This window comes from Fusarium sambucinum, chromosome II, assembly GCF_050947815.1.
Source record: "Fusarium sambucinum isolate potato_lamoka chromosome II, whole genome shotgun sequence".
Lineage (NCBI taxonomy): Eukaryota > Fungi > Ascomycota > Sordariomycetes > Hypocreales > Nectriaceae > Fusarium > Fusarium sambucinum.
In genome coordinates this window covers 1,394,598-1,420,178 of record NC_139293.1, presented here as the reverse complement: position 1 = coordinate 1,420,178, position 25,581 = coordinate 1,394,598, and the positions used below count along the sequence as shown (strand labels likewise).

At 49.1% G+C, this 25,581-nt stretch overlaps 8 protein-coding genes across 8 annotated transcripts; 5 read left to right on the top strand and 3 right to left on the bottom strand.

Annotated features, from left to right (window-relative positions):
• Positions 1-530: 530 nt before the first annotated feature.
• On the top strand, positions 531-2,189 carry FSST1_007259 (uncharacterized protein; the record flags this gene model as incomplete). The annotated part of the gene is made up of 1 exon (XM_083224025.1): positions 531-2,189. The coding sequence occupies one exon, from the start codon at positions 531-533 to the stop codon at positions 2,187-2,189; it is 1,659 nt and encodes a 552-aa protein (XP_083083220.1).
• Positions 2,190-3,918: 1,729 nt separating this feature from the next.
• Positions 3,919-4,689, bottom strand: FSST1_007258 (uncharacterized protein; the record flags this gene model as incomplete). The annotated part of the gene is made up of 1 exon (XM_083224024.1): positions 3,919-4,689. The coding sequence occupies one exon, from the start codon at positions 4,687-4,689 to the stop codon at positions 3,919-3,921; it is 771 nt and encodes a 256-aa protein (XP_083083219.1).
• Positions 4,690-6,372: 1,683 nt separating this feature from the next.
• FSST1_007257 (Elongator subunit IKI3) lies at positions 6,373-10,446 on the bottom strand (the record flags this gene model as incomplete). Its single annotated transcript, XM_083224023.1, has 4 exons — positions 6,373-8,041; positions 8,092-8,434; positions 8,482-10,223; positions 10,289-10,446. The coding sequence occupies 4 exons, from the start codon at positions 10,444-10,446 to the stop codon at positions 6,373-6,375; spliced, it is 3,912 nt and encodes a 1,303-aa protein (XP_083083218.1).
• A 766-nt stretch (positions 10,447-11,212) lies between these two features.
• FSST1_007256 (DUF3984 domain-containing protein) lies at positions 11,213-12,334 on the top strand (the record flags this gene model as incomplete). Its single annotated transcript, XM_083224022.1, has 1 exon — positions 11,213-12,334. One exon carries the CDS (start codon positions 11,213-11,215, stop codon positions 12,332-12,334), a length of 1,122 nt encoding a protein of 373 aa, XP_083083217.1.
• Positions 12,335-17,002: 4,668 nt separating this feature from the next.
• FSST1_007255 (signal transduction histidine kinase) lies at positions 17,003-17,594 on the top strand (the record flags this gene model as incomplete). Its single annotated transcript, XM_083224021.1, has 3 exons — positions 17,003-17,023; positions 17,085-17,248; positions 17,339-17,594. 3 exons carry the CDS (start codon positions 17,003-17,005, stop codon positions 17,592-17,594), a joined length of 441 nt encoding a protein of 146 aa, XP_083083216.1.
• A 913-nt stretch (positions 17,595-18,507) lies between these two features.
• FSST1_007254 (kinase A anchor protein) lies at positions 18,508-19,188 on the top strand (the record flags this gene model as incomplete). Its single annotated transcript, XM_083224020.1, has 1 exon — positions 18,508-19,188. The coding sequence occupies one exon, from the start codon at positions 18,508-18,510 to the stop codon at positions 19,186-19,188; it is 681 nt and encodes a 226-aa protein (XP_083083215.1).
• A 714-nt stretch (positions 19,189-19,902) lies between these two features.
• On the top strand, positions 19,903-21,387 carry FSST1_007253 (uncharacterized protein; the record flags this gene model as incomplete). The annotated part of the gene is made up of 2 exons (XM_083224019.1): positions 19,903-20,647; positions 20,699-21,387. The coding sequence occupies 2 exons, from the start codon at positions 19,903-19,905 to the stop codon at positions 21,385-21,387; spliced, it is 1,434 nt and encodes a 477-aa protein (XP_083083214.1).
• A 593-nt stretch (positions 21,388-21,980) lies between these two features.
• On the bottom strand, positions 21,981-25,185 carry FSST1_007252 (actin interacting protein 3-domain-containing protein; the record flags this gene model as incomplete). The annotated part of the gene is made up of 2 exons (XM_083224016.1): positions 21,981-24,899; positions 25,006-25,185. The coding sequence occupies 2 exons, from the start codon at positions 25,183-25,185 to the stop codon at positions 21,981-21,983; spliced, it is 3,099 nt and encodes a 1,032-aa protein (XP_083083213.1).
• Between the last annotated feature and the right edge of the window lie 396 nt (positions 25,186-25,581).

Sequence of the window (25,581 nt, the reverse complement as noted above, 5' to 3'; positions counted from 1 at the left end):
ACAGCCTTGGGCTTGAGGTGGATAATGCGGTTTTGAATCATGGAGCATTGCCTTGAATCTCTGGCTGCAGCAACCCTCCTCTTCTTGTTGTCTTGTCCTCGTGCCACCATCACAAGTCAAGTTACAGTACAGCACTCGCTAAGGTACTACACATACTTTACCTACTACGTTAGTGTTAGTGTGTTGCCATCATCTTTGTTTATGTTTATATTCTTTCTTCTCTTCCATCATCTCTCAATTCTTCAACTCTTTTCGCGTCAAGTTGAACCGAGTTCTTAGTTTAAAGCTAAGCTGTCCTGTCGCTCCGCAACAAACCAAAACATCCCACCTCATGTGATTCAGATTATCCATATCAAATCTTCATCATCCCCAGCCTCTTCCTATCTCGTTTAGCTCCTTCAATCTACTTCACTCCGCCACAACCGCCTCCAACTGTCTGAGCCGCATTCTAAACAACCCCTGCGACTGACTGCGCGCGGCAGTTCAACTATCACAATATCACTTAAAGTATTAATATTACAAAAGCCCTCATGGTTTCCACGCTGGAGCCTCCAACCGCCTCCTCCGTCTCCCGTCGCGGCCCCTCGTCGATTGTCTCTCGCCAATCTCAATCACACTCGCGATCGAAGCGCTATAATCGCTCTCACACCGGTGGTAGCACCAACACCACTCATGCTCTTCAAAATGACTTTCCTGTCTTTGGCACCGGCGATGTCGAGATCATAGTCCGCGCGCGCGACTCACCCTCCGATGCCGCTCCTGTGCAGAACCGTTACTTACTTCATCGTCATACTCTTACGCGCTCCAGCGGCTTTTTTGAAACCAGCACATCGAACCAGTGGTCACGCAATCGTGCACTACCAGCCGGTAATGAGCTCTCCCGCATCGGTGAGGATGGCGAAATCGATCCCGTTACCGGAAGCGACGTCAGTTCCAGATCGCAACGAGGAAGTGTGCCCCCTCCGAGGAAGAGATGGCGATACGAATTAGATCCACGATCTGGACCGAATGATATCCCAATGCTGGTCCAGCGAGACGAATCGTCGCGAGATAATACACAGTCTTTGTTCGGTCCCTCTTCAGCTCCACCTACCGTCAGCTCCAGAGACTCGCGATCTTCAAGCCGCTCCGGCCGCTCGCACTCGCGATCAGTGTCCAATTCATCCACCTCTAGCGGTTTCTTCCGCTCTGTTGCCAATCTCAGTCTCTCCTCCAACCACCCACCACCTGCAGCGGAGCTGTCGCAGGCCGACGAGGACCTTTTGCGCGACTACGACAACCTCTTTCGCATCTTTTACAACTACCCACCCGCCCTCGATGGTGTCAATGTCGCAGATGCCTATGTCCAATGCAAGAGCTTGCTCAACCTCGCCGACCAATACGACGCCCTTGCAGTGGTGGGACCTCGAGTTGATCACCACATGCTGCAGTTCCAGTCACGGCTGTGGAAGCAAATCGCCAAATACCCAATTTCGTATCTGCGCCTCGGGTATCTAGCTCGCAGCCGGGTAATCTTCCAGGAAGCCTTGATTCATGTCGTTGGGCAATGGCCGGCCGGTGAGCGCAGCCTGCGTGCAGCCCTGCCCGACATTGTCTTGGATATCATTGAGGACAAGGTGGAGGAGCTGGAAGAAACCGTCGGTCGCATCGAAGGACGCCTCTTCCGCCTTGGGCTCACCAACAGCCGTGGTGAACGTGTCGGCCCAAGCAACAATTACCTCGACTGGCTGTCCATAAGCTTGTTCCGCCAATGGCTGGCCGACAACACCTCTCCGCAGCCGCCTCCAGATCAGCGACGCAGGATAACCTCCCGTGATGGGGGCCGCAGCGTCGCCGCCTTACCCCCCGCCTCCCCGCCGTTGAATTCTGTCGGACGTGCATACCGTCAAATCGGCTCCAACAATCCCGCCTCATTCCTCGGCCACGACGACTGCAAGCGCTTCCTCAAGCTCACCCCGGAGCTCTACAGCCGGGAGAACCTCCGGAGGTTCGAGAAGCGCCTCGACGAGCTAAAGGCAATGGCCCGAGAAATCGTACGACCTCTCATGGGTAGCAACCTTGAGCTCGACATGGGCGACACTTCACGCACACCAGACAGCATCACCTACCTCACATGCACCACTGTTGGGAACCGAGACTTGCCCTGGGTAATGGATGACCAGAATACGGTTGGACTCATTGCCAACTGATGAGAAATGATATGTGCGTTGCGGTACAGCACAGGAGCTGGTGGTTGCAACGTTGATGCAATGCAACGATTCTTATGACCTGATGTCCTTTTTTTATTACCCTTCTTTTTTGGATTCTTTTTGCGGATACCCCATGCTTGGACATACTGTTGAAATCCCTTTGTGTTTGTCTTGTATAATCCCTGCGGCCTGGAATGCTGTTACTCGACAAGATTATATACTTTATATAGATACAGGACAGCCAAAGCAGATGCTGGTTGGACTATGGACAGATACGACTCGGATGGAGCTGAGCTCTGTGATCGAATGGATCGTGTTGCTTATGATGAGACATATAGAAATTGAAACTAATTTATGACCATGATTTCTCTACTTTTCGCTCGCAATAGTTCTCATCACATGCTCATGACAGTTCTTCCAGTACCTTGACATCAAGTCTCGTTGAGCACTCAAGGATAAACGCTAGGCACGGATACGGTACTGTCAAGGTCGCTTACCGGTTGCAATATGCCGCCAAATAATCTGGGCATCGCTCAGGCACAAACAGATAAGCCTAACTTTACGATTCGGGCTATGCGGTTACAACGGTCTCCGCGTGGGGGTTTAGAGCTAAAGTGAACTTTGCATACCTAACTAACATCATGAGCATTCACGCCGTCATTATAGAGGCGTGTCTTTTATAATTCCACTCCATGCCAAAGAATAAATGTCATAGCGGTTAATCCAGGCTGTTTAAAGAACAAAAAAAGAAATTGTTCGACAACGACAGGATTCGAACCTGCGAGGCCGAAGCCAATAGATATCCAATCGTGACGATTCAAGTCTATCTCCTTAACCACTCGGACACGTTGTCTGATGTTTTTGATATAAGACGAGGAATAGTTTGTGTATATATATACATAAACAATACATTCCGATACACATCGTGATTGTTCCTGATTGTTGCCTTGAGCAGGCACCAGTTCATATAGGGATAATGTGTAAACATTCCCTACCATGTATTTCATAGCTGCACTTGTGCCAAGTCTGCATTCAGCTAGAAAAGTTATTGGGTTGTGCAGCCATGTTCTTACAGCAGTGAGCCGTGAATGAGGCCTGACTCACTTACACCTACCCTATGGAAATAACTCTTATCAGGATTGAACGGATGAACTCACCGGCGATTGCTATTAGAGCATTGTGAATGGAATTGAAGATTTTTTGCTTTTATTTATATCAAAAGAAATCTAGTTTTAAAAAGATTGAATGCCTAAAATGCTACGAATTTGTTTTCTAACAACGTTGGTAAGTCACCATTCGTTCTCGTATCCACAATCCAATCACGATGTCGAGAGGCATTGCCACAACAGTTCACGCAAGGTCACTGCCTAGTCACTCAGGGGTTCACGGTCATAAGATGATTCATATAGTACTTGATATATTTTCTGAGTAGAGCTTTATATTTCTGTTCTTTGTCCACCCGAGAACAGACTGCTTGTCTACTTGATCCCCATCTTCCTTCTCGACCTATCATGAACACATTCTAATACATACAAGCACTCATCATCTGCTCCTGGTTTCCCTCCAAATCACACCCCATGATGCTGACAACTCTGTCAAGTCTCTTCCTATAAGATGAGACGAATCGACCAACAAATCAATACTCAATAATGAATATACCAGTTCTGTTCAAGTGCCTCGACATGAACCAGCACGACTTTCTTCACGATATACCAGAAGCCGCAAACTCTCAACGGTAGTATCTCTGCGACGCACGATTCCGAGTTGACGAACCCCGATGGCGTGAACGACTTATCTCAACTTGGCCTTGCGACAGCCTTTGCTCAGGCCTCCAACCAGCAGGATGCAGACCCGATAGTTGAGGAGCCTCATGGGACATCTTTTCTCTTTGAAACGTCTCCTCATCGATCAGACCACAGCTGTAAGCATGATCGAGGAAAAAAAAGTCTGGACGGATCTGTCTCTCTGTCACGCCTCTCCGGAAGTGCTTAGCGATATGATGCATTCGTTTTTGGTAGCACGCTTCAGTGTCGGGTAGACTGTATGAAGATGCTCTGAATCCTTTATCGCAAAACCAACATACACACACTGCAGGGAATGCATTACCAAGATGGAAGGCCACGATGTGCTCGATCCATCCAGCCTCATCGTTGGGGTCGAAAGTTGCATTGCATCCTGTGTAGTGTACAAATTCGCACACAAGTGGTGAAGAAGGCACCGATATCTGCTGATATGGGATGGAAGCAGGAGGGGGTTCAGTGTGAGTAGATGAGGTTTGAGGAGTTGGCATGTCAAAGCAAGATGACATGTACGTCGAGCTACTGGCGTTCGACATGCTGACACTTTGTGTAGGAGGGCTATTTGCACCGTCTTCTGAGAATATCAAGGTTGAAGCATAGTAGTCTGGCGTGGGAGTGAAGCGGTGTTGCGAAGGTTGTGGTCCTTTTCTGGCATTGTGCTGACTTATGAAGCCGTTTATGTCGTTGACAAGGTCTCCCATCTTGACGGATGTAGACAAGAAGCAACGAGGAGGGGATGTGTGCCAACAAGTTTGAAGAAAGGTGGTGAGTATAGAGTCAACAGTGAGTTGAGCCAATAGACGGAGGGTGCTAACAATGGCAGTGACTTGTATCAACCTTCAATGGCCAAGACTTTGGGGAGACTTGGTGCAAACTAAACACCAAAGAGCGCATAAGATGAAGAAGAATTCGAGGTCTCAAGATACAAGACAAATTGAAGAAGAGCTGAAGGATATCGATCAAAGAAAGGGAAACTGACACTTCTTATCCCCATACCAGTCATGTCAACATCAAGCGTCAGCACCAGCACCCTCCCCAATGACGACCCTTCTACATCGGTAGCTTCGTCTAAACCACCAAGCATCTCATTCGTCACCCATCTCCCAAACCACTACTAAGAGCGCCATGAACGATGGCGCACTGAAATGACGGGGAATGCAGTGCAAACCTGCAGCCCTTCAGTGCATGCATGCATGGACACGGAAACTACGCCCATCATCGACAATGTTTATGGAGTTCCTATGCAGTCAGTCGTACTTGGCTCGGACGAAGCCGAAGATACGCGGCAGAACATGACCAATTGGGAGATGCTACGACGTATGTAGTGCACCATTGATGGTGTACTATGAGAATATGTGTGGCATAAAGAAAGGTGGGATAATGAGAGTTTAACCCACAGTGCTGCCTCGAGACAATCGATATCCCGGTGTTGGTGGTTGTTTTCAGAGAGTTAAAGCGCGGGGGAACTCAGGAAACCCCCAAAATTGAGGCTCTACGGGCCCCAAGGCATGGGTAAGTATGTAATAGGAATCCAGAAATGGGTGTTGACTAACTCTCCTCGAACCCTGGCCGTCAAAATACTCGTCTGACCCTTGGACATGATAGGGTTTCAGTCCGAATCATATGCACAGCCTAATTGGGGTTCAGCATACTTGTTACCGAACTGATGACTATTAATTCAAGCACAGAATTATACAATGCTTACTCAAGACGAAATATCTCATACTATTTCGAAGAATTTGTGTCGCTTAATTCTTTGGCCATGATATATCAAAGGGCATTCAATCCATCTTCAAGTTCAAGGCCGACTATTCACTCATTGTCTGATCGACAAACATGGATAAATATGAGTCAATCTACGACATGCATCATCACCTGCAAGAGGCCGAGACATTTTGACGCCAAGCAGGCTGCTGTCGTAACCTTTATGCTCGGTTCAGTCTTTAATATTTCCCGATTAACCATAAATGCACGCAGTCAGGAATCGTGAGTTGTCATGCATTGCCGAAGCCAGCATCAGCCCTATGTGGACAATATAGGAACAAGTGGGTGTTCGGTAATCAGCCAGACAAGGAATGCATTGCGATGGTAGCCTATTCGGACTGTCTCTACTATTTTAATTTCCCCACAAGGACATGACTGAAATGGGCTGATAGTATCGTGATGAAAAGAATCGAGTATTTTCTATTCAGTTTAGGTATCCTGACTATCTTTATTCCTTACAATTGGGCTGCAAACAAGAACTGCTATGCAGGAGGTAAGCTCTAAGATGACTCAAATTGACACAAAACAACTACCACCAAACGTGGTGGTAAAAGCAAAACCTTGAAGCTTTTACTTGTATTCTTATATCATTTTAACATAACTTTTCTATAACATTTTAATCATGATCCCAATAGCGTGAGCTTCTTAACCCCCGTCACAACAGGAGGCTCCAACTTCTTTCCCTGTCCCATCACGAAATCCTGCAACACCGCCTCACCTCCAGTAGCGTGCCATGTTGGCTCTCCCTCATTCTTCTTCTCACTCTCTGGCTCAGACGACTTGAACACCTCGGATACAGCAGAAGTACAAGCCTCAGACACTTCAACCATGAGGGCTTCAGCGGCGCGTGCTCGCTCGGGCATGTTTCTTCGGACAAGTGCAAATATGAGACGCTCGGTATCTGGCGCGGCAGCGCTTACACGGTCGATCAGACGGCGGATACTGTTGACGAGATACTCCTCCTCATAAACGGTTCCCTTGCGTCCACGTGCACGCTTCTTTTCTTCTCGCTTACGGTTCTTGCTTGTTGCTCGACTGACGCCTGTTCCAGCTGTGCCCACACTGCCGGCCTTTCCTGTGTATCGTGTGAAGAGTGATGCACTGGTGCTGACACGCGAAGACGCAGCGACCGAGACATCGTCAGGGATGTCCATGCCACCAGCGCGTTCTCCTTCGTAGAATGCAAGAGGGTCCTCGATAGCCTTGCGTCGAAGCTCAGCGACACGAGGAATTTGGGCCTTGAGCTGAGCCTTGCAGTCTGCGAGGAACTCGGTTGTAGTGCCTAGTGCGTCAGCAAGACCGGTGTCAACGCTGGTGGTGAGGAGATCGGGACGTTTGCGTTGGACGACAAGGCGGATGGCATCAGCGAAGTGATAGCCCTTGCAGAGACAACTAACAGCCATGTCAATTGAGTCAAGGTACTCGAGGTGGATGGTAGCCGCAGACGAGTAATCCTTGGCTTCCCAGAGTGCATCCGCAAGGTTGCTGGCGAGATCAGCCATGGCCTCAGAAGACATGGGAGGTTGCTGCTGGGCTGCGGTGTAGAGACACTCTTGCCAGCATGTAGCGCCGGCGGTTCGGTAGCAGCTAGTTGCCTTGGCATAGCTTTCGAGAGACTCGTAGGCGAGACCTGCCTCGCGGTAGGCCGAGGTCGACTCCAAGTAGGCGGCATATGCAGCCGTGAGTTCCCGAAGGCGAGGAGGATCGTAACGGTATAGGCGTAGAGAATCATGGTAGAGAGAGTGTTTAGTAGTGTATGCAAGAAGTTCATCAAAAACGTCCATGGTCTGGAGATGGCCAAGGGCCTTGACACGGCGCTCAAGGTGATCATCAATTTCGAACTTTCTGCGGAGCTCCGTCAGAGAGTGCAGGTTCTGAATAAAGGGCAAGTATTCACGGGGATCGCGCTGAGATTGTTGAGCAACGAGGAGAGCCAGTTCAAGATTGTAAAGACCAAGGGCATTCTCATACAGACGGTTGACGTCGACCAAGAAGCAGATGTGTTCGACAGCCTTCTCGGCAATCTTCTCATCCTCACGCATCAACTCAGAAACAAGGAGAAGACCATCATCGAGAGCGGGAGGTGACTTGCACACGTGCGCAGTGATGGTGTTCTGGAGGTTGGTAGCCTTGCGGCTCTGCAGGGCGCCAAGCAGAGCATCGCAGACGGTGTTGACCTTTGCTGCAGAGCCTCGTGGAGCAGGAGACAAATCCGAGGGAACAGCAGCGATGCCGAAAGTCTTTGATCGTTTTGTATCTTGGTACATGGTCTGAGTAACGTCCTCGGCACTGCGTTTCATTAGTTTTGAAATTGAAGGTGTGAATACATAATATCTTACCGAAGGGAAGAGAGGAAGAGATCGATGTGGGCAACATCTGGGATTTGGTCGAGGAAAAGTCCCACGTTGGCCAAAAACTGCTCAGGTTGATGATCGTAAAGAATGTTCATATCCACACGCTGTGTTCGACAGTACGAGAAAGCACGGGCATAGTTCTTCTCATCAATCAGGTTACGTATACCCGCGACAACCATGGCTCTAGGGAAGACAGTCTCGAGGTTTCCACGGGGCATCTGAAGAACGATGCTCATGTTGGAGGGAATGGCAGTGACAAGTCTTGATCCTCGCTCTACGCTACGGCATCGTTCGTCGATCTCGGGGTCATCTTCAGGAACTTCAAGCTCTGGTTGACATTAGTGACTGATCATAGAAGAGATAAAAGTGACTTACCGTCGACGTTGGAGGACAAGTGAACGAACTTGACAAAGTGGTTGTTGGTAGTAAAGATGAGATGGCTGGGGGTGACGACAAAGGATGTACAGTTCTTTGCCAGGAGGCGAGAGTTGGCGTATATGTGACCATTTCTGGAAAGACCAAAGGCGACAATCTCATCATCGACTTTGCTAATCTCGAACCAAGGAAGTTGTGTCTGGAATTTAACGGGAAGAATCCCGTTACCCGAGTCGCCAACATAGAACAGCTTTCCTGAGTTGTCCTGACCATAGCCCGTGAAGGAGCTATCGTCTTGGTAACTGGCTGTAGCAACCAAGATCTCTCGAGAGTTGACATCAGCAACAGACGTATCGCCCTCGCCGGTAGCATTTACAGATCGTTGGACGAACCCATTTTCTTCCTCAAAGCCGAAGTAGTGGAAAGCGTCAGCAACAGCGGCGATCCTCAACAGAACGTTGTAACCTGGGTTGGCCATCTCGTCAAATGTGATTTTCTTTGACACTTGCGGCTTGATAGACCTGCCATTCTTGACAGGCCAGGTATAGATTTCGATACCCTTTCGGTGGAGGATAGCAAAAGAGGTATTATCGCGACCAAAGGCAACGTCGACAATAGCAGCAGAAGCTGTGATGTCAAACATTGACATAGGAGGCGGCACGTTGACTGTCCTGAATGGAGTCAACTTGACCGTCTCGCCATCGATAACCGCAACAGCGCCGTTGTCGTGTGGTAGCAGACAAGATCCTCTTGCTGTGTAAAAGATATGCTCGGCCACAACGATGTTACTCGTGGATGTAGCAGCGAAGCGCAGAGCCTTCTCAGGATGCCAGGAAAGACATGAAGAGTTCGCTTCTATGGGCATCTCTTGCTTGAGATACCAGTGGTAGTTACCCATTGTCCATAGCTGGACCATGTCCTTGTAGATGACTGCCAGGACAGTAGAATCCGAGTTCCACTCAAGATGAATCTTCTCATGAGCTTCCACTGGTCCAGAGGGAGAACGGAGTGTGAACTCTCCGTGTCGCAGACCATTCCTCTCGAAGAAAACCACATCTATACGGTTTGAGAATCGCTGAATACCAGCCATCAGGTTTCCAGCTGGTCGCCAACTCAGAGTGCCCTCGAAACCATCGACAGGCCAACTTGCGCTGTCAAGTTCGCCTTCTCGGGAGTAGACTCGAATAACACGCCGAGACCCCTCTTGTACAGAGTTGATAGCGACATAGGCACCATCTCCCCTCCAGCTAATAGTTGCCGCACCGTCCTCCTGAGGACTAGGTGCGCCTTCGTCAACCTTTTCAGGGATAGTAGGATCGCGCATGGCCTTTGCGCCTCGACCTTGGAACTGCGTCTCCTTCTTTCCCCAGCCAACGGAAACATGCTTGGATGCGTTAAGATCCTCGGCTGTCATTGCGATTTCTGCAACGGGGTCAAAGGATGATCCCATAAAGATGACATTGTTCTCCTTTGTGACGACGATAAGTAGTTCTTCGTCAGGAGACCATCGAGCGGCAGCAATACCGACATCGATGGAACCGACAATCTCGATGTGAGAGACTAGTTCTGGGTCGTCTTCTTGGCCTGGGAATCCATCTTCTTGGACTGTGACGATGTCGCCTCCCTCAAAGACAAGACATGTAGTCGCTGAAGCACTGAGATATTGCAGACTGACAACTCTGTCGACAATACGATCTGGTGTTGGGCCGAGAGCTTCCCAACTTGCCACTCTACGAGCTGAACTATAAAGAGGTAAGCAACTGTTGTCATGTGTAATAAAGTGATATTCTATGAGATTGATACTTACATATCTTGATCGCCAGCGACCCTCAGCAACTCAATTTCACAGCTCTCCTCGTTAGGTTGAGCTACGCAAAGAACCTCGTCTTTCTCAGGATCCCAGCAAGCAGCCGTGACGTTGGCACGCTGGACTTGACCAAATCGAATGTTTCGAAGGTTACGCATGTTGGCTTTTCACCAGCTGACGATAATATGTACCGTGACAGTCTCGACTATGCAGCTGTCGTTCGACCAGTACCAGTCTTTTTTTCCGTCTGGTGTCCCTTCGGACAATGCCGACAGATCAGGTCAAGTCAAGTGGTGATATGTAACTTTTTTTCCCTTTTCTTTTCTTGGCCAGCGGCGATGAATTTGCTAGATTTGGAGCCGATGCCCGAATTCGAGATTTTTTGCGGTACTTGGTGAGGTTGGTGGGTAAAGTAACCATGCGGGGTGGTTTAGCCTCTGCAATACCTAACATGACTCCCAAGTAAAGTACTCGCCATCATTGAAAAAGTTCTGATCGACCCCCCAAGAGCGTTTTTTCCCTTCTGGTTGCGTGCATCACACATTCTTTCCCTTCTTCATACTAGGTATAATAACCAATGCAGGTTTTCTCTTCCGGGCCTCGGCGATTCAAGACTTTATCGCCTCATTTTGTATTCTATTACCTTATTTTTTAATGACCTGACTATTTCAATTCAGCCACTTTCCATCTTCTTATACCTGATCCAACCCTCTCGTGTTAATTGACTATTCCCAGTTTCACTTCCATCTGCCGTTTATATCCAGCTGCAGCTATTGCCATCACATGCCGATCAGTTCGCCCATTGGCTTCCGTCTCTCCGCATTTCATTTCTCAACACCAACCCCAACATAACCTCTTCATCTGGTTATTGTTTATATCACCACATTATACCTTTCCGATAACGAAAACTCCATCGTCGCCAATATGGACGTTGCATACAACCAACACTCCGATCGCGCTCGTCGCAAGAACCGGTCCTCTTCCAATTTGAGCCACCTCTCTCTCGCGCCCTTGACCGCCAAGCTTCCACTCAACGACGACGAACTCATAGCCGACGCCATTGCATCACATCCTCACTCGCCTATCCATCCAATTTCCTCTTACATCCAGGGCAAGTCGGCGCCCACGACTCCGCGCCTTTTCGCTCGCTCTCCTACGGCACCGCGCTCACAGTCCCACACTCGAACACCGTCAACACCACTCGCCAAGAGCAAATCCGCATCACACCTCGCTGCTAGCGGAGCACGAAAAGCTCGATCAGGTCGTGCAACGCCCAAACGCCCCAAAGATGATATGAGCTTCAGCATGCGCCATCGCAATGATAGCGATTGGCTATTGCGAACAGGCGCGCTCATGAGCTCTGAAGCTCGTGAATTCAAAGGTCAGACTTGGCTTGTCTCGCGTCAGAGCTCAACCAGCCTTGGAGGAATGGACCCCGATGAGGATGCCTTTGAGAATGAGCTTGCCCGTGAACGCGAGCTCACGAGTCGCCATGCTAGCCGACGTGGTAGCGTTGCTCCAATTGCCGAGGATGCATCTCCATACGCTAGCCGCTTCCCCAGCCGCACTCATAGTCGCTCCCATAGCTTGACCCGACCCCGGAGCCTACTTCATTCTCCTCTAGAGCTATCAACAGCTGCAGAAGGGTCTTACTTCCCCCATCAAGAAGTCAACAATGACCTTCCCGGCCCTGATTTTGTCAATCTCGACGAAAAGCTGGAAGAGCTTGAGCAAGATGTGTTGCAAGATGATGAGGCCACTGTGCGACGGCTTGTTCGAAAGGGCCAAGCAGGCACAGGCACCTGGTTTGGTAGCGTCTGGTCTCTTTTCTCAGTAGAAGAAGACGACGAAGATTCGGACGAGGACAGTGATGAAACACCACGAGACAACCAATCTGAACTCGGCCAGTCTCGTAGTTGTTCGTCCCGCAATTTGGCAGGCATATCAACAGTTCCAGAAGAACGCGTACCTCCTCCAAAGGCTGATGAAGGTGGCTGGAAGGATGCAGCCTGGTTGTTGAGCGTGGCCACGAAGGTGATGTTCTAGACAGAATGAGTTATTGCGACCAAGACGATAAACCGTGTCCATGATTATTATACAATGGTAAAGGAACAGGTTTGGTAAAGTAAAAAAGAATGGACAAAGAGCGTAATATGTTAATATTGTTTTCCTGATTTATAGCCTCGATCTCGCTTCCAGATAGCAGACTTTCAGATAGATACTCTGATTTCCCCAGCCAGCAGGTATCAAAAGTTAGCCTCTGAGCTTTAGAGTACAAAAATAAACAGCCTAAGACGTCTGATCCAAATAACATAAACTGATCTACCAATTTTGCCTCTTATGCTCCCAGCGACCAGTTTTTCTGATACTCTGATGCCTGTTTGCCTTTCCTACAACTGAACAGTGCATGATACAGGGCTCGTATTCTGCTTTTCCGAGACCTGCTCAAATGAACATGGCATTTCCAATCAGGTTCCATCAGAATGCGTTTCCTTGGCTTCAGCATCGGTGCCGTCCATGCTTCGCTGGGCCGGCGCGGGGTCCGTTCACCGCCCCACTCCCCGTTCCGCATCCCGGGAGTCAAGTCAACTGACAGCCAAAGTATGCCACGTCACTTTCGTTTCCTATTTCGTTTATACCTTATGCTGATTATGCACACTGCTACGACTCGAGCCCAAGCGGATGCAAATAAGAAAATAAAGAAGAGGAAAAAATACTCACCGCAATCGTTCGGCTAAAGCGCAAGAGCTGAGGAGAATAAGCCAAAACCGGTTTATGGGGAGTTGTCACCTCGCAGGAGGATGTGCTGCGGGCCTCGAATGGGGTCGTTCCGCACGGGAATGATGGCAGGGTTTTACAGATAGGCTCGGTGTGAGATATGTCACCCGTCAAGCTTTGTTAGATGTGATAGGTGACTCGTGTATGTGATGGTTGGGGCGCATAGCTGAAGCCTTTTTTGTCAAATTCAGCCACTGGTGATTCGACTGTGAAGTGGATAGCATTGTGCGGAATAGATGTGATAAATAGATGTGATAACATTCCGCCAAATCTCATCCTCTGAAAACTCGTCAGTTTCGCTAAGCAGTCCGAGTGTAGTTAATGGTTTGCGGTGAGGTCCAATGTAGTGGATACTAATTGTAAAGACAGCCCAATATAAAAAACAACACTCAAGACATGGATCACTTGATAAGATTCTGTATTTAAGTGGAAGCATGATTAATGCCCCTCTGAGTGACAGGTGGGTTTTAGCCGGCAGTTAACTTGACCCAGGTGTTCAATAGCCAAGTTCCATACAACTCACAAGGTTCAAGGGCCCTGTCTATACAATAGTTAGCCAGGCCATCCAACAAATAGTTAGTATGGTGAGTATGTAATGAACTGCACAGTCGACGGCTAAGCCCCGCCATCAGTCATGACATGACTTGGCCGTAATCGTGACCGTGCACGAGGGGCAGGAAGCAAATGAGGGGTGCTAAATGAGATGATCAACAGACCCTGCAGGGACCGACATTGACATAGCGAAACCAGCTCAAGCAGTGAAGCCAAGCCACAAGTTGACAGCAGAAAGGAAACATGATGGAGAAAATGCCGCACTGAGCACTTCTACGGTGGCTGGTGTGAACAGCATTAACTTCCATGTTGCAATCTCTGAGGGGTTCGTTGCGTTGGCTGGGGCCAGCTTCATAGACGGGTGGGCCAACGGGCATAAGACGGCGTGCATGTCATCCTAAGCTTTTCAATGCTTGCAGGAGCTTGCTTCCAAAAAGTTGGATTCTTGCCAGAAAGCTCCAACACTCGCGGCTGAGATGCCGATCGTACCCCGTCTGAGCAAGAACCAAGAGTTGGGTAGGTGGGCCTGTGACTCGGTGAATGTCGCGACTTGTCTCGAGACACAGTCCCTGACAATGTGACTATTCCTTTGTCTTCGTCGGATGAATTTGGTGGAGGAGTCGTTGTCGAGGTACCACGAGTGAGAAGCCTAGTAAGAAAAATCTCTCGGCCGAGAAATACTAAACATCAAAGAAAGGGACGTTGACATGAGGTGAGCTATCAGGGAAGAGGTAGGCCAGTAAGTAAACGGAACAACGGGTACCGAGTATAGACGATGTCGAGTTTCTTCAGCCTCGGGTGACGGTTTCCTGGGCCCTGGACGTACATACCACACCGGAAGATTTACCTCTTAACTTTCATGGAGCACATAACCAATAACCGGACAGGTGGATATAACGAGACTCTTCACTCCGGAGTTCCCTGTATGTCATCTTCATGTGAGATGTTGTGAGTACAATAGGCTGAAGAAAGCCATCATATGAAACACCCTGTTGTCTTGGATCCCGGATATGGGCCGAGGGAATTGTTCCTCCTCATGATCGCATTTGGATTCGGATCTTTTTGTGGATTTTGGCGTTGCAGGCTAGCGGAATAGGTAACGTTGAAGTTCAGGCATATTGCGCTAGGCGGATGCAGTTCTAAAGTCCCGGAGAACGAGAACAAAGACGAAGTAGAGCCAGCGAGCTTCTAACCCTGTTCTACATAGAGAGGTGGGATATCTGGAAGATTTCGATCGTGTGCCGAGTCAGCGATGTCAAGAAACGTCCGTGCTATTAAGTTATCGCGTGGCACAAGCATGGATGGCACTGACCTGTAGAGAGACTGAGAGAGTAGAGCACAGTCGCGCGGTATCAAAGAACTAACAGTGACAAAGGAGACTGTGATGGATGACAGGCGATCTTTTGCGATTTAGGGATTGGCGCCTCTAATGGAAGCTTTGGAATCTAGGCCTTCTGCTTCCTGACGGAATGGAACCTAATGATGCAAGAGCTGTCCCTTCCCCAATTTTCTCTCTCTTTCTTCCCTTTTTTAGTGGACTCTTGTACAAATCACCGACGTAATCGGCAGGGCCCTTCTACCCCTCCTACCCTCCAGGTTGGACAGCCCGGGCCCTTGCGACTGGGACGGGGACTAGGATGGACTGGGGGCCTACAGGTAGTGCTCTAAAGTGCAGTACAATTCAGCAAATGATAAACAACACGATGAAGTTTTCCTTTTTCTTCACCCTGTGATTATTCTACCTAGTATCTACCTGTGTATCCTTCATTTTTAAATCTTGCCTACAACTCCTTACGGTCCTCAACGGCTATCCTGTGCCTCGGATCCGACTCTATTGTCTAACGCTCTATGCAGCCACTGTCGTCAGTCGTACCAGGATAATACTCCTCGGGATCTCCCGCAGAACGTCAGCGTTGGATCACAATTCGACAGGACACTCACTCGCAGTCCCAACTTAGTATCTATACGCGCCGAATAGGTATTATTCACAAGCGCAAAGAGACACGACCGAGAGATCTAGAAGTAAAAAGCAAAAGAAAAAAGCAAAACAAAGGAATATCGATAGGTATTCTTATCTGGAAAATTACGTCCTATATCTCACACCATAAAACAAAAGACTTTACAGTTTGGTGGCCCCGCCTCCCACTGTCATAGCCTGGTAAGAAAATATCCTTTCTATTCATGCACATCCTGTCTCTCTTCTTTTGATTCACTCTCTCTTTCACTGGACCTTTCCTTATTCTTCAAGAACTGGATGTCAGTACCTGATATACTGTATGTCTCTCGTCTATTCGGCCTTAGTTAGAGGTCAGGTCGCCTAAAATTCTGTCGTTTTTTCGCACTAAACACCATCCCCCACTCCCCTGAAGGTGCCGTCTCCCAGTCTCCATGGATGAATGGGTTTTGGATTCGACGCCTTGCATTTGCTAGAGCGGCTCAACCCCACTCACGATGACCCTGTATTGTCTATTGTAGTGTTGTCCTTCCTAGTGGCTATCCATTCTAGGTACCTGGACGACACGACCGACCCTCACTCTCCATTGTTAGCCCCTCACCCATGAGGTTTAACTGCCCACATACCAGCAGCCGATATCACACACTTCTTAACCGCCGCCTTTCTGGCTAAGCCATATCACTCGAGCCATTATTTTGCTCTACTTTGCCTTACCTTACTCTGTTTTTCTTACTTTTTGCTTTTCTTTGATTTGCGCTGCTCTGCTGTGCTGTGCTGTGCTGTGCTCTTCTTTACCTTTTCCTTCTCTACACGTCCTCGTCACATATATCGTCATCGCTCGGACAGCTACTGCAGCTGCCAACTCAAAAAAGAGACTTCCAATCCAACAACCTCAGGTACAAAAACAAACCCTTGAATCAGTCTGCGCAACGGCCACTCGTCAGCACCTACTGCTATTGTTGTTTTGCTGTTTTACTCGTATTGCAATACTACTACTGGAGAGAGTAGCAAGCGTTGCTTGAGCGCTATTGTTTCGCCTGCTCTACGACCTGAGACCCCTAGCCAGCCACTCCATCCACGGTCCCGTCATCTTGTTCCCTTCCCCTCGGGCCAAGCTTCCACGAAACGTCCCGCTCCAGCTCCAGCTTTACCACCTTTAACCTCTGAAAAGAAAACCTTTTATTTATTATACTTTCTTTCCAGCAGCTTTGCCTTTGGATCACTGTCTGTTTTTGCTTGCGCATCATTTATTATTTCTTCTTTTTGGTCCAGGCTCTAATACTTCCACAGCTTAGGTGTTGCAATCTCCTCTCTCCGACCTGTCACTTCTACCGGCCCCACGCTGCTACCTCGGAGCTGTTCAGCATCATCTCTCTTCGTAAAACTTCGGTACCTTTGTCACGAGATCGTAGACACATATCATAGCCAAAATGTCACCAGCTGAGGACAAGGTGGGCTCGATACTGGCTGCGCAACAGCTCGAATATTGTAACTAATGCATCTGACCCACAGAGCGAGACTGCCGGCGAGGTCGACTTTGGCGATAACATCGACATGCTCACTTTCAGCCAAATCCTGGAGATGGACGAGCCGGATGATTCAGAATTCAGTCAGTCCATTGTGTTCGGTTTTTTCGAACAGGCAGAGGAGACCTTTGAACAAATTAAGGAAGCACTGTGAGTAGAATTCAACAAATATCAGCACAGGAATGCTCTGCGCTCTGGTAGAAGAGCTTTAGCTGACCATCTTTTCTGTAACTCCAACAGGGAAGAGGAGGATCTTGAGAAACTATCTTCTCTTGGCCACTTCCTCAAGGGTTCATCGGCGACACTAGGACTCGTCAAGATCAGGGACGGATGCGAAGCGATCCAGCGATACGGCAAGAATGAAAACTTGGACGGCTCTCCGCAATTGGACAATGAGAAATGTGTGAAGCTCATTGGCGAATATTTCACGGCTGTCGAGGAAGACTACAAAACGGTAGAAAAGCTCCTGAGGGAGTACTACGACTCAAAGGAATAAAGCATTCACCAAATAATGCCCGGGATCAAGCCGACAAGTTCACGTTCGGATCAAGACCAGTCCTCTCAACGGCATAATAGTCTACTGGGAGGCTTGTCATACACCTTGGATGAGGGACATTTTCTTTACACCAAATAGTCGTTGCGTTTAGGTATATTCAGGGATGGAAGAGGCCGGGTTCATCGAAGCAGATACCCCAGGCCTTGAAAGGCTTGAGGCTTAGAGAACGACCCGCCAGGTCAATCATGCTCAGTGGTGTTACGAGGAAGTGCGGAAGGACATACCATCACTCCTCTTTGAATTGAAAAGCCTATTTGGAGATCCATGATGAAGTAGAGAAGACTTGGAAATAGACTTGACAGAGTATGGAATTGGTGCAAAAAGAAGACTGTCCGCCTCGTAATTCCTTAATCTGGTGTTCTGTTTCAAGGCCCATCCGTCACTTTGTGAGGTCTGTCTCATGAAATTGCTTTTCTTTCTTTGTCGTGAGATCAGTCACTTCTTGCTTATCGAATCCCTACCGCTGTGACTGATCTGATACGTCTCCCGAAAGCTCTGACATTGGTGGGGTAATCTTGACGCACCTTAAAGTACTGGCACAGAAACCCGCCGATACGAAGACCTGACATCATCGAGGTGTTGCCAGACAACGTCAGATAGGTTACATACAGCGTGTTAGTTATGTTCCACAACCACCACTCTACTACCGCGTGGCAGGGTGCACGAACATTTTATATTCGTGCCCTCTACGAGTTGGGGTCTGCCAGAAATTTGTCGGAACAAGATTAGTTTGCTAACTTGACCAGTTGATAACTAGGGAATATTGCATATACATCAAGCATATTCGTACATTCATACCGAAAGGATATTCTAGAACATTTCCTCACCCCACGGAAATTCAACAAGCAGCAAAATGCCACCCAAATCAGTCAGGGCGTCCCCAACACATTTCGTGTGCATTCCCTTGGCCGGTCCGCAGCTCACCAGAACTGTGGCTGCTTTCCGTACAGAAGTCACCAATCCCGCCAGCTTTGGTATCCCTCCAACGGCAGTGCGTCCAGTCGGCACGATGCATCTGACCCTTGGTGTCATGAGCCTAAAGGATGAAGGAATTCAGCAAGCAACCGAAGTACTCGGGAGCCTGAAATTGAGCGAGTTCCTTGCAAGTGCTAGGGCCGGGACATCCGCAACTGAAGAGCGACTCTCGCTAACGCTCAAGGGCTTACATGCTATGCAATCACCGGCAAAAACTACGGTGCTTTACGCTGCTCCTGTTGATACGGAGGGGATCCTTTACAAGTTTTGCGAGCAGATCAAGACTACGTTCCAAGAGGCTGGACTGATGGCCAAGGAGGACAGACCATTGTTACTACATGCAACCGTCGTCAACACCATCTATGTCAAGGATGAGAGAGGAAGAAGAATTCGAGAAAGGTTGACGATCGATGCACGGGACATGGTTAGTCTCTATGATGACTACGTTTGGCTGGAGGATGTGCCTCTGGACAAAGTTACGTTATGTCGAATGGGCGCAAAGAAGATCGAGGGAACAGACGATGAGGCGTATGAAGTAGAGGCTGAAGTCGAGCTTTAATGGAAGTCTGGAAATAATATCGTGGTTAAAGTCTTGGCTCGGAGAAGCCTGGAGATGAGTTGTATACTAGGCTGCTAAATTACCTTGATAGAGAAGAAGACATGACATGATGTATCGTAAGTTAACCGAGACGAAAGAGGAGTGGCTGTGGACAAGGCAGACGTTTTGTCTCTTCGTATTGATAGCGGATTACCAACCATCTATCATGACAATTCAAGGCTGACAGAGCCCTAGCAGTAAAGGGTATCAATTTGGAATTAACAAACAGGCAGCAGTTTTCTCCTTGGAGATGCTCTGGCTGATTACTGACATTTAAATGCACTCAAATATGCTACAATAGACAATAATTGCCTCCGCTGTGAGCTTGAAGCCATAAATCCCAGTCATTTCGTTTGATATCAGTTCTAGGTTTGATACAGACGTTGTTATAAACTCAGAATTAGCGCACCCTCCAGTGGACGGTCGCCTAAAGTCCTTAATCAACTGTCTCCTCCAGGCGTCAAAATACAGAAACCAACGTCATCAACATAACTTCCCGACAGCTTTCCATGCGATCAGCCAAGCTTCAATAGAACTTCCACAGCGCTTGATGCCGGAAACAATGTGGAAACAGGATCGCCTATCCTTGGACCCCACGACTTGACGATCCGATCCTCTGCAGTGGAGGTATACACACACCACACCGAGATCTGACAGCTCCGCCTCGTTACCGCCATGAACAATTCTGAAAAGCGCCGTCCAGGCACCGGGAACTCGCCTACCCATACCTTACGAACCGGTGCTTCGAGCAACAACAGTCGAACCAGCATGCCTGCTATGCCCGCAAAAGTTGCCATGGCCGCTACCACCAACGCGACCCCCGAAGAGACACATGAGACGAGCAGCAACAGCGGCGGTGCCCCGCTCAAGGAGAAGGAGAGCGCAGCTACAGGGACCAACAGCACAAAAGAAAAGGACCGCGAAAAGGAGCGCAAAGAACGGAGGGAGAAGAGGGAGAAAGAGAGGGGACTAGAGGCTGCTCTGAAAGAGAAGGATGAGAAGATTACGTACCTGGAGAAGGAGATGGGCATCATGGAACGCGAATTCCACCGCGAATTGGATAAACTCAGCCAGAACGAAAGCGAGACGGCGACATTCTGGCAGGCCAAGCACAGTTCATTGAACCAACAATATCTACGGACGGATACGGAGCTACGGCTTTTGCGCGCTGAAGTTGAAGTACGAGAAGGTGAGCGCGAGGAGCTTCGAGAAGGCTGGGAGGTTCTACGGCGAGAACTAAAGGAGCGAGATGATGAGATTCGAGGACTAAGAGGTCAAGTACGAGGATTAAAAGAGTGGGTGAGTAACAGCACAAGAACAGATGGGCAAGAGTGCGACGAGGTCTTTGGTGATGGAATGGCACGACTAGGCAATGGTCTTCAGAATTGGGTCATTGTGAACTTTCGCAAAGCCAAGATAAGTGAGTGAGACCCCTCTTGATCGGAAGATATTGAGCGCTAATGAACGGGAGATCTTGATAATTTAGACGAGGCGACGTTGGCTGAGATTAGCGAGCTTGTGCCCATGTATGAGGATCTAGCATCATCACACAAGGTTTATCTGCTTCAATCTATTGTATCCAGGATATTAGTCGAGATGGTGTTTGACGCCTACTTTGTCGGCTTAACAGAAGAGCAGACGCAGCAATTTCGACAAGTGGAAAAACTGCTGTCTTCATACGCAGCCAACTCTGACGAAGCCATCAATCAATGGCGGTCCTCCACCCTATCACTCCTCCGTCGAGATTCATCTTCTCTTAAAGAATCAACATCCTCTGTTACCGAAGTCATCTTGAAGCGAATAACCCGTCTTCTCGATGCCCTTTGTAGCACATCTCCCTCAGAAGCTCGGGATAGTGGACTACGAGTTCTTGTCAACAACTCGATCGAGCTTGCGCGCCTTGTCGCTGTTCAAAAAGCGGTTCTTCGCGTGAACATGCCTATAGTGTTACCGCACCAAAGAATAATGTTTGAATCTGGAACGATGGAGGATTTAGGCGGGGAAGATGAAGAATCATTAACGGGGAGAGAAATCTGCTGTGTCGCTTTTCCAGGGGTGATTAAACATGGCGATGAGCATGGAGGGCATTTACAGTACCGAAATGTTATACTCAAGGCGAGGGTGCTATGTAGCGCCGAGCAAGAGGGAACGTCTGATTAGATGGCCTCGAAGACCCCAGACCACTCGACAAGCAAGGAGTGACTTGGGTACCAGCTTTGTCGGGGGCATTTGATGCCTATATATCGCATTCTACAACTGCCCCCGGTAGTCAGATGGGCATAAGACCGCGATTCAAGGAATCTTCATCTTTATAAGAGATAACACAATATTTATAGACACTGATACCGGTGTAGTTGTGGACGGGAATAGTCCAAATAGATTTGGAACAGTATACATTAACGAATTACGAAAGCATTTCTACATACATTCTTCAAATGACCCAAAACATGAAGACGGCGCGGTTTGTTTACAGCATTTCTTTGATCTAGACTTTATCAAGCATCACTTGTATGACTATGCAGTATAGTAGATGAACGACAGATATTTCCCATTCGCCTCCGCTATGACAAAATCCCGACTAAAACTATCAGAAACCCTAAGTACGAGAATATCCATAACCATACCGACATGCATCGCGTTCAAACAATCTCGCATAAACCTCATCCCAGGCATTATCTCCGTAAACATAATGGACCGCACCAAACGATCTAGACATAACAGAATATGTATACTTGAACACACGAGTAGCATGACTATGCGCCGTTTGGCTGTTCCGGCCCCTTGCCGTCGTCGTCGCCGTCCTTTGGTGGAGGAGGTGGGGGTTGGTCTTCTCCTTCTCCTTCTCCTTCTCCTTCTGCTGCTGCCGCCGCCGCCGCAGCCTCTTCTTCGGCTATCATTTGCCTGAGGAATTCAGCTTCATCGTCGTCCATCGCCTCTTGGATCGCTTCGCCGTCCGCCCCCTCCTCGCCGATGGGGTCCTCAGGAATGATGCCGTTCTGGCGTTGCCAAACTTCTCGTCTGATACGATCGTCTTTGGCTTTGCGCGCTCGCTCAACCTCTTCAAATCCGCCAGACTTCTTGAGCTTGCCATCTGCGACGAAGTTGACGATTTCGCGATGCATAGGGTTGATGTTTCGCGTTGCAAGTTCCTTTTGGCGCAGCTTCTCGGCACGCTCGATAGCCTCGAGACGATCTTCGTGGTTCGGCTGTAAAGCTCTCACTTCGCCGAGAACACCCTCCTTGGCCGCACTCTGATCACTACTGTTACCTAGACTAACGAGACCCTTTGAGAATTGTCGAGCGTTTCCAGCACTAGCACCAGTACCATTATCCTTCATCTGTTCCTTGGTTGCCTGTTCCACCAGGGTGAACGTCTCCGAGGCCTTCTCCAAATCGTCTCGCAGATCAACCAAAAGATCCTCCATAAGGCGAAGCTCGTCACGACCCTGGCAAACGTCTTCTAGTTCCTTCTCCCAGATCTTGGTCCAGATGGGCTTCTCTTGAACCATATATTCTTCCATTCTCTTCAATTCCTTGCTCAAAGTCGCGATATCCTTGCCAACGGAATCCAATTGTCTTGGTAGCGGTCGGACACCACGGTGCACCACATCCTTGCGCAGGTCCTCAATAAGATCCTGGAGGTCGTCCACTTTACCGACCAATCGGTCAGAGTCGCCGTTGAGTTGTTTGCGCCCGCTAGTAACGTATGAGTACCCAGCGTCGCCCTCGATATCGGGAATAGCAGCCTTGGCTGTGACGACCTTGACGTTAGCAGCTTTGGAACGAATAGTAGCCATTGAACCCTGGATGTCGGCTTGGAAATTAGAGTAGGTTTGGCGCATAATAGCCAGGTCCTGTTTAAGGCTTTTTAATTCTCCGAGTTGGCTGTTATTCAACTTGCGTCCGGAGGTGAATTGTGTTCTTCCTCCATCCGCTGAGGCCGCTGCCACTGGCGGTGATAGTGCCAGTCGAGCCATCTCGTTTGCTGCTTCCTGCTGCCGGTCTGACACTCGTTGAAGAGCTGCCCCTTGGTCTGTTACTGTTTGCTTAACATCGCGGACAATCTCTGTCAAGGAAGCAATTCCATCATCGATATGCCTCTTGACCTCGTCTAAAGCTTCCACATTGAGGACCAGAACAGTTCTATCCTTCACATCGGCCAAGTCCTCCAATTCATGGCGCACACCGGAAACGGGATCTTGGATGTAGATTTCGGGAAGATCCGCGCCATTGTGTTGTGTGTTCCAAGAGAACTTCTCAATGAAAGCGAGTTGCAGACGCCCGATTGTAAGCTCAGCCCTTCCCTCTGACAAAACAAACTTCTTCACTTTGGACTTGTACTGTAGGAACAAAGTGAGATCCTTTGAGGGTGTTGGTGGTGGAGAGTCTTGGAAGTATGACGTTGCAGCAGGTTTTGGTGGTGGTGTGGGTATGACCTGGGGTTCGGGCTTGGATTTCTCAGTTTCAGGCGAGTTACCATCGTCCTGAAAGAACATAGGGTCCGTAGGAGGCCCGTTTAGTGTCGCACTGGCAGCATATGCCTCGTCTGGAGTCTGTGGCACGGGACTATCTATTTTGGCGGGTAGTTCTGCTGCGGAATTCTCATCAGAAACCTTGTCTGGTATTCTGGCAGGAGAGTCTTCGGCCGTGTTTGCTCGCATGGACTGGCTCGAGTTGTTACGGTTGTGCCGGATAGATTGTCGACCCTGTACAGCGCGCAAGGATTCCCGAACCTCTTTTCTTCCTCTATTGGGAATGGGCGAGTTTTGTGGAGGTAAAATTGGAACGCCATTGGCACCGCCTAGATGCTTGGATATTTGATATTGAGAGTACCGACGTGAAGCTCGTCGTTCTAAATCTCCACCCTTCTGCAGAGCTGCGAGGGCGCTTGAAGTGTTGTCAGGCGGAGTGGGTGGTGGAGGAGGAAACGAATCAATGTTGAGTTCTCCCCCTTGGGGCCCAGAAGGTGTAGTAGGTCCTGTAGGAATTGAGCTCTCGCCTTCGGGATATGGTGGTACCACTGGCATATTCTGCATCGTGTTGCTCGAAAGTGAAGACTGTTCTGATATCGCGGATTGTCGTGACGATTCACGCTGGGCATTGAAACGGCGTGGAGACCGGTTTGTACTACCACTCGACGAGGGTAAGTTTTCAGTTGGCTGCTCTTCAAGTGGAGGTTGGAACCCATTCTCTAGACCCTCCTCCAACATGTTGGTGAGCCCGCTGTTGCCACTGCCAACTGTGCTGACGCTGGTTGCTCTGTCGGGGGGTGCATGACCGTCGCGATCTCGAGCTTGCTTCTGGCGCAGCTTCTGTTGTTTGCGCTTCAGGCCGTGTAACAAATTAATAATTATGTCGCGGATCCTGGGCAAATATTTCTCTAAGCTCTCAGCGCTGGCCTCCTGGCTCAGCGTCGCCTCAAGTATATGTCGCAGCGAATCGGGGACGTTTCCTAAGTCAGATGTGTCAACATGAATGGCAGTAAATGCGCGACAAGCCATGTTGAATTCGTAGCCCAGGCGCACGTAAACATCTGACACCTGGCTGTCGGTGGCTTGTCCGCGCGACCATTGCGTCAAGGTTTCTAAAAGCTGTTTTGTTGCAACGAGGAGGTGGGTGACGCTCTTTTCGATCTGCGATAGAGGCATATTCGAACCGCTACCACCAGAACCCTGAGGACGAGGGCGTCAGCAACTTGATTGCAATCGGGCATATACGTGGGGCAGGCAGGGCTCGGCAGGGGCACAATATTGCCCACGTTGCGAATTATATACTTACTTCACGATTCATCCTTCGAGAGCCAGTGGACTGTACAGACCTCGCCGAGGCGCTTGAGGCCCGAGCCTGCAGCGCTGGTGAGATGGATCGAACAGGGACATTGGGTGGTGGTCCAGGCTCAGCGCCAGGCGAACGACGATGGGCAAAGGCGCGTTGAGAACCGGATGACGGAGCTTGCATTTCGGCTTATGTTTATAATATTGTATGTTCGCGGCAGGGAATATGTAATCGATAGAGGTCGAAGAGATGAGAAGGAGTGGGAACCTCAGTCGGGGAGGACAATTTGAGGATTGAACGTCGAGTGAATTGCTTAATGATCGAATTTCGGAGGCCTTCGAGGGGCCAGAGGCATCGTCAAAACGAATGAACTGTAGAGAAATCGCAAGAGCGGGTGTTGGCGTCGCAAGGGAGGGACAGATCTGTCGATATAGCGAGGGTATCGAGGTGGAGGTGACTGTAAAAAGAAGAGAGAGGTTGAGATTGAGTCGAGTACAGTATGAAGTGGACGATGGATGATGATGGTGGTGGATGGATGACCTGCAACTCTACCAGTGACCCAATAGTCGAGGTAGCTGA